Genomic DNA, 12,661 nt, shown 5'->3' with positions numbered 1-12,661 from the left:
TGTGAGCCCCACTTTGGGTGAAACACAAGTCCTGCTTTGGGTGAGCCCCACTTCTCTCTCTCTCTTTGCCCCTCCTGGGATTCTATCTCTCTCTCTCTCTTTGCCCCTTGCTCACTTATGCCCTCTCATCTCTTAAAGGAAAAAAAAAGAGTACACTTATGATGACCACTGAGTAATGTATATAATTGGTGGGTATATTGGGGCACCTAGGTGGCTCAGTCAGTTGAGTGTCCAACCTCAGTTCAGGTCATGATCTCACAGTTCATAAGTTTGAGCCCCACGTCGGACTCTGTGCTTACAGCTCAGAGCCTGGAGCCTGCTTCAGATTCTGTGTCTCTCTCTCTCTCTCTGCCCCTCCCCAGCTCATGCTCTCTCTCTCTCTCTCTTTCTCTCTCTCTCTCTCTCTCTCTCTCTCTCTCTCAAAAATAAACAGTAAAAACAATTTTTAATAAAAAATTTTAAAAAAAGAATTGGTGAGCATATGGTACACTTGAAACTAATACAACACTATGCATTAATTATATTGGAATTAAATAAATAATAAATAAATTTTCTAATTAAAAAAAAAAAGAATCCTTGGTTTTGGTACTGGTTCTGCTACTAGCCATTTTATGGCCTTTAACCAATACCTTAAATTCTGGCCTTAGTTTCTTATGCCTACTTACAAGTATGTGGGCAAGAGTCATACTTTAAGAAACATAACTGAAGCACTAGTGAGCCAAGAACTAATTTCCTGAACTAACTCTTGCTAATGTACTAACAAAAAAGATCAGGTGTCTCTCAGAACCCTAAATAACAGATGTATTGTAATGAGGCTTTTCTGGAAATAATGCCACACCTTTGTCACCTAAACCATATAAGGAGGGAACAGTGGCACCATGGCAAGCTGGTAAAGAAGATATATTTACTTAGGCAGGGCCTTTAACATCCTCAAATTATATTATGTGAACAATGTTGGTTGACACAAAGCAGTCTCCATCTGGCATACAATGTGCCCAGTAACATAGCATGTATTATTGACAAACACAATGACAAGTGTCTCTATTTTCTATTTCTAATACATTTTCAGGGTGATTTTTATTTTCTGAGATTTTCCTCTATTTTCCAGATGCTATCTTTACAACTGAAAAGAAACACATCATTAAACTGGTGATAGTATCATTACATTAATATATATCTCAAAAACATGAACTAATTAGCAGTCAAAAAATGTAAAATATCAATAATAATTTTTCTAAAATCTAAATATGTATTAACTATGGACTGAAGAATATCAGGAAACCTCAGAGTACTCACAATCAATTCATAAATATTGTTTATTTCACTTAAGAAAGTATGAAAGATGATAGAGCACCTTGGTGCTCAGTTGGTTGAGCATCTGACTTCGGCTCAGGTCATGATATCATGGTTCAAGAGTCTGAGTCCCACATTGGGCTCGCTGCTGACAGCGCGGAGCCAGTTTTGAATCCTCTGTGCCCTTCTTTTTCTGCCCCTTCCCCACTTATGCTCTCTCTCTCTCTCTCAAAAATAAATAAACCTTAAAAAAAAAAGGAAAGTATGGTACACCTGGGTGGCTCAGTCGGTTAAGCATCTGACTTCAGCTCAGGTCATGATCTCACGGTCCATGAGTTCAAGCCCCATGTTGGGCTCTGTGCTGAAAGCTCAGAGCCTGGAGCCTGGTTCAGATTTTGTGTCCAGCCCCCCCGCCCCTCCCTTACTCATGCTGTCTCTCTCTCTCTCTCTCTCTCTCTTTCTCTCTCTCTCAAAAATAAATAAATGTGAAAAAAATCAAAAAGAAAGTATGAAAGATGATAAATATATTTTGGGGATTTCAGTGCTCACTGTAACTAGTAGAATAAGAAATAAAATAATTTTTTCCTTTAGAGGAACAAGAACAGAGCTACCATATGGTCAAGGACATTATGCCCATCTATGTCATCTCAGAGAATAAAATTCTTGCACAAATGATATCCAGAAAGACAGCTGGCAGTGAACTGGAACTGAGTGAGGTATTTGGTTGCTAGGCAGCCTGGGGACACTGTTAAGGATGCACTGATCTTTGTCTCCCTGAGGATTCCATGCTGCTCTACCTGACCTACAATTTATGGACAGTGTTACTCAACCTAATGCTAAGAGAGAACAGGATGAGGGATGGAGGATCAAAAGGAAGAAAGGTCCTTTTGGTGTCAAATGTGGGAAAGACAGAATTCTACTGTAACAACAATTCTTCTGTAGCTATTCATACAGTTCATTCCTAGAATATAACTATTTCTTGCTGTGTTTCTCTGAACAACTTCTACAGGATTGGAGTGAACAGTATAGCTGGTTAACCTGCTATTTTATGGCAAGTTATTTTCCTTTGGGTTATTAATCAAAATAGAGTTTACCATAAATTTCTCTTAAGTCTGGAAAATACTTTGCCGTGCATGAAGGTGAAGTAATGTGGGTCTTTAAAAGCAGTGTATACTTCGGGACTATATATATAGTCCCCCCCCCACACACACACATTTATATATGGTACATGTGTGCATGTGAGCCCCTAAGCCCACTAAAGAGAAGGCACATGAAATGAAAACATTTGAGTTTTTCCTCTCACCCCAAGACTTAGTGAGTCAGGAGTGCTAAAGGGGAAAAAAATCCCAGTAACTTTATTTATTTAATTATTTGTAGAGATGATGCTGTTTACCCTCAGTCATGAGGAACAAAATTTGAAAAGAGTGGGAGATCAGAGGATTTCAAAAAGAACAGGATGATTTAGCACAAGAAGCAAGTTAGCTATAAGCACATAATTAGGGTGCCTCAGGAAGTTACCATGAATGGCAAGTAGAAATGAGTGTCAATGGAGCAAAAAGGGTACCATCCAACCTGGAGAGCTAAGCACCAAAGATCTATGTTAGAAGAACATGGCCAACTGCAGAGCCAATCTGTAGGGACTCCCATAAACCAAAAATGGGACAATTTGAACAACAGAAAGAATAAGAACTGCAATAAATTTAAACTCATCAACTATTTTTATTTTTCTTTTTTATAAGTTTTTAAATGTTTATTTATTTATTTATTTGGGGGGGTGGAGAGAGAGAGAGAGAGCAGGGGAGGAGCAGAGACAGAAGGCGAGAGAGAGAGAATCCCAACCAGGCTCTGCACTGACAGTGCAGAGCGCAATGTGGGGCTCAAACAGACAAACGGTGAGATCTGAGCCACAATCAAGAGTTGGATGCTTAATCAACTGAGCCACCCAGGCACCCCTCATCAACTATTTTTAAATCCATGAATATTAGTTACAAGAAGAAAAATATTTAACTGGTCAATCTGGGAGGATTATTTTGAAGTCTATTGCTTTGAAAACTAGCAAGTAAAGTGCAAATCGAAGTCTTATCCTCAGGGTAACAAAATAGTTAATAAGAGGAAATTTCTCCTTGAAGAATTATTTCAGTTAATAAGTTGAAGAACGATAGAATCAGAATATCACCATTTTGCAACTAATGATCTAGGCAATGATCATCAGTGATTGCTCACATCACAAGACAACAGATTTTATATATCTCCTGGTAGAAGTACATAGCATCCCTTATCAAGTACTCTTCACACACACACATGCACACACACTAACAAACCTTCAAATGTAACTAGTAATTTATAGCAAACAGAAAGGGAAAAGAAATATGGTAAATGGGACATAATCAGAAAAATCCAACTGTAAGAAACTGTTTAGGATAAATGACCCCATTTCTCTAATAAGTGAAAGGAAAAAGGAATAGATGGCAGGGGAGACCTTTAGATTAAGAAACTTAAGAGACATACAAATCCAGAAGGAGGGCAGGGCAGCATGGAACTTTTCTTTTGCATCCCTCATCCCTAAAATGCAGCCAAATCAACATTGAACCATCTTGCACAGCTAGAAAACTGATCTGAGGATTAACACAACAATCTGCACAACTTGAACTACAGAACTTGGCAGGTACATGGTGCAGAGAGGTGAACTTGGGGAGAGAGAAACTGTTTTTTTTTTGCCTGTGCTATTTTTGCCTGTGGAGAGAGGATGGAAACAGAAGAAGAGTCCAGGAAAAGCATTGCTCTATGCCCCCTGAGAGCAGCTGGAGAGAAAGAGAGTGGAGTGAGCAAAAAAGGAAGAATGGAGAAAGGGACTACAAGGGACTGAACAAAAAAGGGGGGGGAGGATAAAGGAGACAGTCTAAATTCCACTAAGACGCCATAAAAAGGAGAGTTCAGAGTCTGAAACTCCGCAATTTGATACCTGGAGGAGTTCTAGTGGGAAGAGCAAAGCCCAAGAGCAGACAGCAAGGTCCGAGGAGTCCTCAGGCCACATGGGGAATGGCTTTTTCCCTGCTGGGAGGACATTTGATAGAGGCAGTACAGTCTCCTCCAGCAGACCCCAGAGAACAGCCACTTTCACTGGTGTTGAAACAGGGACATTAAGGGTCACTGAAGCTTGGAGCCAGATGGGCATTGTGATTTACCATAATCCCTGAAACGCTGCTGCTCTACACAATCCCCTAAACTTTTTCTGGGGCAGGCTGGCACCAGCTGCAGTTTCTGTGCATCTGTGGCAGCACAGTCTTGCAAACATTCCTGGGGGTGGGCCGGCCTCCGGCCACTGCTCAGCAAACCCTCCCTCAGAGGGTCTGAGCAGGTCAAAGCCACAGGGCACTCAGAAGTGAGGTTTGGAAACACAGTCCCATCTGAGATAAAACTCAGGAGGGAGGTGACACCTGGCAGGCTGACAGCTTGGTCATGGACAGTGTAGAAGCAGGGAGTGGATGGAAGCCAGACACAAAGGAGGGGTGCTTTATTTCCAGTCTGTGAGAGCACAGAGTTCTGATACTAGAGACTGGGTAGCTCGGTGATGCCATTTTCACCCCTCCCACGCATGCGCATGCACATGTATACCTACATAACGATCCAGTCCAATTAACTAAGCAGCTCCATCTAGTGGAGAATGGAGCTGCTGAACCAAGACCCACCCAAATGGGCCATAGAGCTCTAGTGGAACACTACAAATCTCTCTGCCTACTTAGTTTACATACTATAAAGTGCTCCATAGTTTGACTTCTAGGGGAAACTGGACATAATTTCAATTGTATTTCATTCTGTTCATGGGTCTATCTATTCAATTTTTTTTCTTTTTCTTTTCTTATTCTTGAATACAGAAAGAGAAAAAAATTATTTTTATTTTCTGTTTCTATGAAAAAGATTTAATTTTTCTACAATATTTTTTACTTTTTTGTAAATTTTTTAGTTCTATTTTATGTTCATCATTTCATTTGATTCTATTTTATTGCATTCATTTTTTTTTTAATTTCTAACATTTTCCTTTTTTTAACCTTTTTTCTTTCTTTTCCATTCTTTCCCTTTTTTCTCTAATCTATCAAACATCCTTCAAACCAGACTGAAATATACCTAGGAGCTAGCATCCTTTATTTGATTTTTTGTGTTGTTTTTATTTTTATTTATTTTCACTTTTATTTTATTAATTCTTTTTCTTCCTTCAAAATTACAAAAGAAAGGAATACACCCCAAAAGAAAGAAAAGGAAGAAAGGACAGCCAGGGACTTAATCAACACAGATACAAGCAAGATGTCTGAACCAGAATTTAGAATCACAATAATAAGAATACTAGCTGGGGTTGAAAAAAGCATAGAATCCCTTTCTGTGGAGATAAAAGAGGTAAAATCTAGTCAGAACAAAATTTAAAATGCTGTAACTGAGCTGCAATCTCAAATGTCTGCCATGGTAGCAAGGATGGATGAAGCAGAGTAGTGAATCAGTGACATAGAAGACAAACTTATGGAGAATAATGAAGCAGGAAAAAAGAGGGAAACTAAGGCAAAAGAGCACGATATGAGCATTAGAGAACACAGTGACTCATGAAAAAGGAATAACATCCAAATCATAGGGATCCCAAGAGATGAAGTAGAGAAAAAGGAGTAGAAGGTTTTTGTGAGCAAATCATAGTGGAAAACGTTCCTAACCTGGGGAAAGACACAGACATCAAAATCAAGGAAGCACATAAAACTCCTATTAGATTCAACAAAAACCGACCATCAACAAGGCATATCATAGTCAAATTCACAAAATTCTCAGGCAAGGAAAGAATCATTAAATGGCAAGGGGAAAAACGTCCTTAACCTACAAGGGAAGACAGATCAGGTTTGCAGCAGACCTATCCACAGAAATTGGCAAGCCAGAAAGGAGTGGCAGGATATATTCAATGTGCTGAATCAGAAAAAAATATGCAGCCAAGAATTCTTTATCCAGCAAGGCTGTCATTCAAAATAGAAGGAGAGGTAAAAAGTTTTCCAGATGAACAAAAACTAAAGGAATTCATGACCACTAAACCAGCACTGCAAGAAACTTTAAGGGGGACTCGGAGGGAAGAAAAGAAGAAAATAACAAAAAAGACCCAAAGCAAGTAAGATCAGAAAGGACCAGAGAACACCACCAGAAACTCCAACTCTACAAGCAACATAATGGCAATAAATTCATATCTTTCAGTATTCACTCTAAATGTCAATGGACTACATGCTCCAATCAAAAGACATAGGGTAACAGAATGGGTAAGAAAACAAGATCCATCTATATGCTGTTTACAAGAGACCCACTATAGACCTACAGACACTTTCAGATTGAAGGTAAGGGGATGGAGAACCATCTATCATGCTAATGATCACCAAAAGAAAGCCGGAGTAGCCATACTGATATCAGACAATCTAGATTTTAAAATAAAGACTGTAAAAAGAGATGAAGAAGGGCATTATATCATAATTAAGGGGTCTATCTACCAAGAAGACCTAACAATTGTAAACATGTATTCTCCAAACATGGAAGCAACCAAATATATAAATCAGTCACAAACATAGAGAAACTCATTGATAATAATACCATAATAATAGGGGATTTCAACACCCCACTTACAGCAATGGACAGATAATCTAAGCAAAAAATCAATGAGGAAACAATGGCTTTGAATGACACACTGCACTGGATGGACTTAACATACATATTAGGAATATTCCATCCCAAAGCAGCAGGATACACATTCTTCTTCAGTGCACATGGAACATTCTCCAGAATAGATCACATACTGGGACACAAATCAGCCCTCAACAAGTACAAAAAGATCGGGATCATAGCATGCATATATTCAGACCACAGAGCTATGAAACTCGAAATCAACCACAAGAAAAAATTTGGAAAGATAACATACTTGGAGACCAAAGACCATCCTACTAAAGAATGAATGGACTAACCAAGAAGTTAAAGAGGAAATTAAAAGTATATGGAAGCCAATGAAAATGATAACACCACAGCCCAAAACCTCTGGAACACAGCCAAGGTGGTCATAAGAGGGAAGTATATAGCAACCCAGGCCTTCCTAAGGAAGGAAGAAAGGTCTCAGATACACAACCTAACTTTATACCCTAAAGAGCTGGAAAGGAGCAGCAAATAAAACCCAAAAACAGCAGAAGACAGGAAATAATAAAGATTAGAACAGAGATCAATGCTATCAAAGCCAAAAACAAACAAAAAAACCCCAGTAGAACAGATCAATGACACCAGGAGCTGGTTCTTTGAAAAAATCAACAAAATTGATAAACCCCTAGCCAGTTTGATCAATAAGAGAATATTATGGGCAATTATATGCCAATAAAATGGGCAATGTGGACAAAATGGACAAATTCCTAGAAGCATATAAACTACCAAAACTGAAATAAGAAGAAATCGAAAATTTTGAACAGACCCATAACCAGTAAATAAATTGAATTAATAACCAAAATTCTGCTGAAAAACAAGAGTTCAGGGGAAGATGGCTTTCCAGGGGACTTCTACCAAACATTTAAAGAAGATTTGACACCTATTCTTTTGACACTGTTCCAAAAAAATAGAAATGGAGGGGAAACTCCCAAACATATTCTATAAAGCCAGCATTACGTTAATTCCAAAATCAGACAAAGACCCCAATAAAAAGGAGAACTACAGACCAATTTCCCTGATGAACATGGATGCAAAAATCCTCAACAAGACATGAGCCAAACGGATCCAACAATACATTAAAAGAATTATTCACCAGGACCAAGTGGGATTTATACCTGGGATGCAGGGCTGGTTCAATAACTGCAAAATAATCAATGTGATACATCACATGAATAAAAGAAAGGACAAGAACCACATGATCCTCTCAATAGATGCAGAGAAAGCATTTGACAAAATACAGCATTCTTTCTTGAAAAAAAAAACCCTCAAGAATGTAGGCATAGAAGGATCATACCTCAAGATCATAAAAGCCATATATGAAAGACCCAATGCTAGTATCATCCTCAATGGGGAAACACTGAGAGCTTTTCCCCTACAGTCAGGAACATGACAGGGATGTCCACTCTCATCACCGTTATTCATCATAGTATTGGAAGTCTTAGCCTTAGCAATCAAACAACACAAAGGAATAAAAGGCATCCAAATCGGTGAGGAGGAAGTCAAACTTTCATTCTTCACAGACAACATGATACTCTATATGAAAAACCCAAAAGATTCCACTAAAAACTGCTAGAACTGATCCATGAATACAGCAAAGTCGCAGGATATAAAATCAATGCACAGAAATTGGTTGCATTCCTATATACCAATAATGAACCAGCAGAAAGAGAAATCAGGGAATCAATCCCACTCATAATTACACCAAAAACCATAAGACACCTAGGGATAAATTTAAGCAAAGAGATGAAAAATCTATACACTGAAAACTACAGAAAGCTTATGAATGAAATTGAAGAAGACACAAAAAAATGGAAAAATATTCCATGTTCATGGATTGGAAGAACAAATATTGTTAAAATGTCAATACTACATATTCAATGCCATACCTATCAAAATAACACCAGCATCTTCACAGAGCTACAACAAACAATCCTAAAATTTGTATGGAACCAGAAAAGACCTTGAATACCCAAAGCAATCTTGAAAAAGAAAACCAAAGCAGGAGGCATCACAATCCCAGAATTCAAGCTGTACTACAAAGCTGTAATCGTCAAGACAGGATGGTACTGGAACAAAAACAGACACTCAGGTCAATGGAACAGAATAGAGAACCCAGAAATGGACCCACAAACGTATGGCCAACTAATCTTTGACAAAGCAGGAAAGAATACTCAGTGGAATAAAGCAAATGCTGCTGGGAAAACTGGACAGAGACATACAGAAGAATGAACCTAGGCCACTTTCTTACACTATACACAAAAATAAACTCAAAATGGATGAAAGACCTAAATGTAAGAGAGGAAGCCATCAAAATCCTCAAGGAGAAGACAGGCAAAACCTCTTTGACCTCAGCTGCAGCAACTTCTTATCTAACGTCTCCAGAGGCAAGGGAAACAAAAGTAAAAATGAACTATTGGGACCTCATCAAGATAAAAAGCTTCTGCACAGCAAAGGAAACAATCAGCAAAACTAAAAGGCAATCAATGGAATGCGAGAAGATATCTGCAAATGACCTATCAGATAAAGGGTTAGTATCCAAAATCTATAAAGAATTTATCAAACTCAACATCAAAACAAAACCAAACCAAACAAATAATCCTGTGAAGAAATGGGCAAAAGACATGAATAGAGATTTCTCCAAAGAAGCCATCCAGACAACCAACAGACACATAAAAAAATGCTGAACATCACTCATTATCAGGGAAATACAAATCAAAACCACAATGAGATACTACCTACAACACCACATGTTGGCAAGGAAGCAGAGAAAGAGGATCTCTTTTCCACTGCTGGTAAGAATGCAAACTGTGCAGTCACTCCGGGAGACAGTATGGAGGTTTCTCAAAAAATTAAAAATAGAACTACCCTAGGATCCAGCAATTGCACTCCTAGGTATTTATCCAAGGGATACAGGTATGCTGTTTTGAAGGGGCACATGCACCCCAATGTTTATAGTAGCACTAGCAACAATAGCCAAAGTATGGAAAGAGCCCAAATGTCCATCCATGGATGAATGGATAAAGAAGAGGTGGTATATATATACAATGGAGTATTACCCGGCAATCAAAAAGAATGAAATCTTGCCATTTGCAACTACATGGATGGAACTAGAGGGTATTATGCTAAGTGAAATTAGCCGATCAGAGAAAGACAAACACCATATGACTTCACTCATAAGAGGAATTTAAGATACAAAACAGATGAACATAGGGAAGGGAAGCAAAAATAATATAAAAACAAGGAGGGGGGACAAAACATAAGAGACTCTCAAATACAGAGAAAAAACTGAGGGCTACTGGAGGGGTTGTGGGTGGAGGGATGGGCTAAATGGGTAAAGTGGCATTAAGGAGGACATTTGTTGAGATGAGTACTGGGTGTTATACATAGGGGATGAATCACTGGAATCTACTCCGGAAATCATTATAGCACTATATGCTAACTACCTTGGATGTAAATAAAAATATAATAATAATAATAATAACAACAAAATAAAATATATTATAATACCTTCTTCAAAATTTAAAAAAGAGAGAGAGAGACATATAAACCAGTTGCAAAGAATGGGTGTTAATATTCTGAATCAAACAATCAAATTCTAAAAGGACTACTTTGGCCAACGTGAACATTAATTGGATATGCAATGATATTAATAATTCTGTTTTTTGTATCATAATAGTATTTGTCTACTTTTAAAAAAAAAAGTATTTTACAAATACATCCAGAAATATTATAAGTTAAATGATATGCTCCCTGGGATTTATTTCAAAATAATGTAGGAGAATTAAGGATATGGTAAATGTGAGTAAAAGTGAAATAAGACTAGCCATGCATTGTCAATTGTTGAGGGTTGATGATGTATATCCAGGAGGGGTTAACCATATATTTGAGGGAGAAAGAGAAAGAGATAAAAGGATGTGGCCATCTCCTAGGTCATGCTACCACAGTGGAACAGAGCCCCCCAATAAACAAAACCATAAACCATAACTTTTGGGCCCTCACTTAAAAGACTTAAATGCAATCAGAATGTCATCAAACAGTACACAAAATAGGAGAGAGATGAAGGGGACACAACATGAACATGAGCATTTTCAGAAGTATAGTGGACTGAGGAAAATCATATTTTTAATTTCGTCAGGCCAAAATTTTATGTTCATAATCAAGACATAATGTTTTTTAAAAGGGAGTATTATTATTGTTATTATTGCACGTACAGAGAGTTGATAAAGGGTATCAGTATTAAAACCTATGGCTAACATCACATTTAATGGTTAAAGACTGAATGCTGCTTCCCTTAGGTCAGATCAAGGCAAGAATGTACACTGGGAACACTCCTTGTGGGATGGGGAAGCACCAACAAATAACCCATTAGTTCCACATAAGGTGCTGTCTCTCACCATCTCTGTTCCTCCATCTTGGCCCTGAGAGAGGCCGTCTCTCTTGCTTCCCACATCAGCAAGGGTTCAAAGCCCCCTTGGACAAAAGCTCCCCTGGGGACCTCCTCACAGCCTTGAGAGCCAAAAAATGCCTGCTTCGGGAGGCCGCATCCTTGGCTCCATCAGCTCCGGAGAGAACTCACAGGGCACCCTGCTGGACGGCATCTGCCTAAGAATCCTCTTGAAAACAGCTATCTGACAGGCATCTGAGGCTTTCCATAAAGAGTAAGGTAACTGACCAGGCGCCTGGGTGGCTCAGTTGGTTAAGGGACCAACTTTGGCTCAGGTCATGATCTCACGGTTTATGAATTCGAGACCTGCCTCAGGCTCTATGCTGACAGCTCAGAGCCTGTAGCCTGCTTCCAATTCTGTCTCCCTCTCTCTGCTCCTCCCCTGCTTGTGCTCTGTCTCTGTCTCTCAAAAATAAATAAACGTTAAAAAAAATTTTTTTTTTTAAAGAGTAAGGTAACTGGCCTTTTGGGGGTACCTGACCCTCAATACAGTACTCCCATCATCCTAACAGCATTTTAAGGTATGGAAAACGAGGGTCTCAGGGGTGATTTGCCCAATTCTCACAGCTACTAAAACATAGCAGTGGCAGGATTCAAACCTACCAGGGTTTGTGACACCCAATACCAGGGTTTGTCCCCCCCGCCCACCGGAAAGTGCAGAAACCTCCCCCACCCCGGGTTAGGCCAGGGAGTCGGGCGGAGCTGGCAGATGGCGGGGCAGGGCGCGCGCAGGGACCCGCCTCCCGGAGGAGAAGCGGAAGCGGAAGCGCCATCAGACGGTAGCCATGGAGACGCGGGGGGTGGCGGGTAGCCACGGAGAAGCGCGACCTTTAACCTGCAGCCGAGGGTACGTCAGAGGCGACAGCAGACGGAAGTGCGGAGTCGTCGGCGGCTGGGCTGTGGGGTTGCGGGGCAGCGGGGCTGCGTGGCCACTGCAGGCCGGCTGCCATGGAGGTAACGCTGCTCGGGCGACCGGACTGGGACCGGGGCCCACCATCTCCCCGCGGGGCCTTCCCGAGCCGCGGTTTGAGACACGGGGATGGGCGCCGTGTGAGTTCTTGGCAACCTTCCCTTTGCGCCCCGCAGCCCTGCGCTGCTCCGGTCTCTGCCCCTACTGCCCCAAACTCAGTCCCTAGATTACCTGGCTCCTTAGAGCCAGATTGTATATGATTTGCCACAGCGACAGACCCCCACCTTCCCTAACTCACATAGGAGTTTCCTACA

At 40.1% G+C, this 12,661-nt stretch overlaps 1 protein-coding gene across 2 annotated transcripts in view; it reads left to right on the top strand.

The window, feature by feature from the left end:
* Nucleotides 1-12,290: 12,290 nt before the first annotated feature.
* The window catches only part of GCC2 (GRIP and coiled-coil domain containing 2), a 66,594-nt gene continuing 66,223 nt past the window's right edge, over nucleotides 12,291-12,661 (top strand). Inside the window, exon 1 of one of the 2 annotated variants that reach the window (XM_047852514.1) lies at nucleotides 12,291-12,391. In XM_047852514.1, coding sequence (XP_047708470.1) covers nucleotides 12,386-12,391 — 6 coding nt within the window. In that variant the 5' untranslated portion in view covers nucleotides 12,291-12,385. Of the gene's footprint in view, nucleotides 12,488-12,661 lie in introns of both variants that reach the window. The other variant, XM_047852513.1, reaches the window with a different exon arrangement.

Source organism: Prionailurus viverrinus, chromosome A3, assembly GCF_022837055.1.
Source record: "Prionailurus viverrinus isolate Anna chromosome A3, UM_Priviv_1.0, whole genome shotgun sequence".
Lineage (NCBI taxonomy): Eukaryota > Metazoa > Chordata > Mammalia > Carnivora > Felidae > Prionailurus > Prionailurus viverrinus.
Note: the sequence above shows the minus strand (reverse complement) of the source record. Positions and strands in the feature narration are given on the sequence as shown.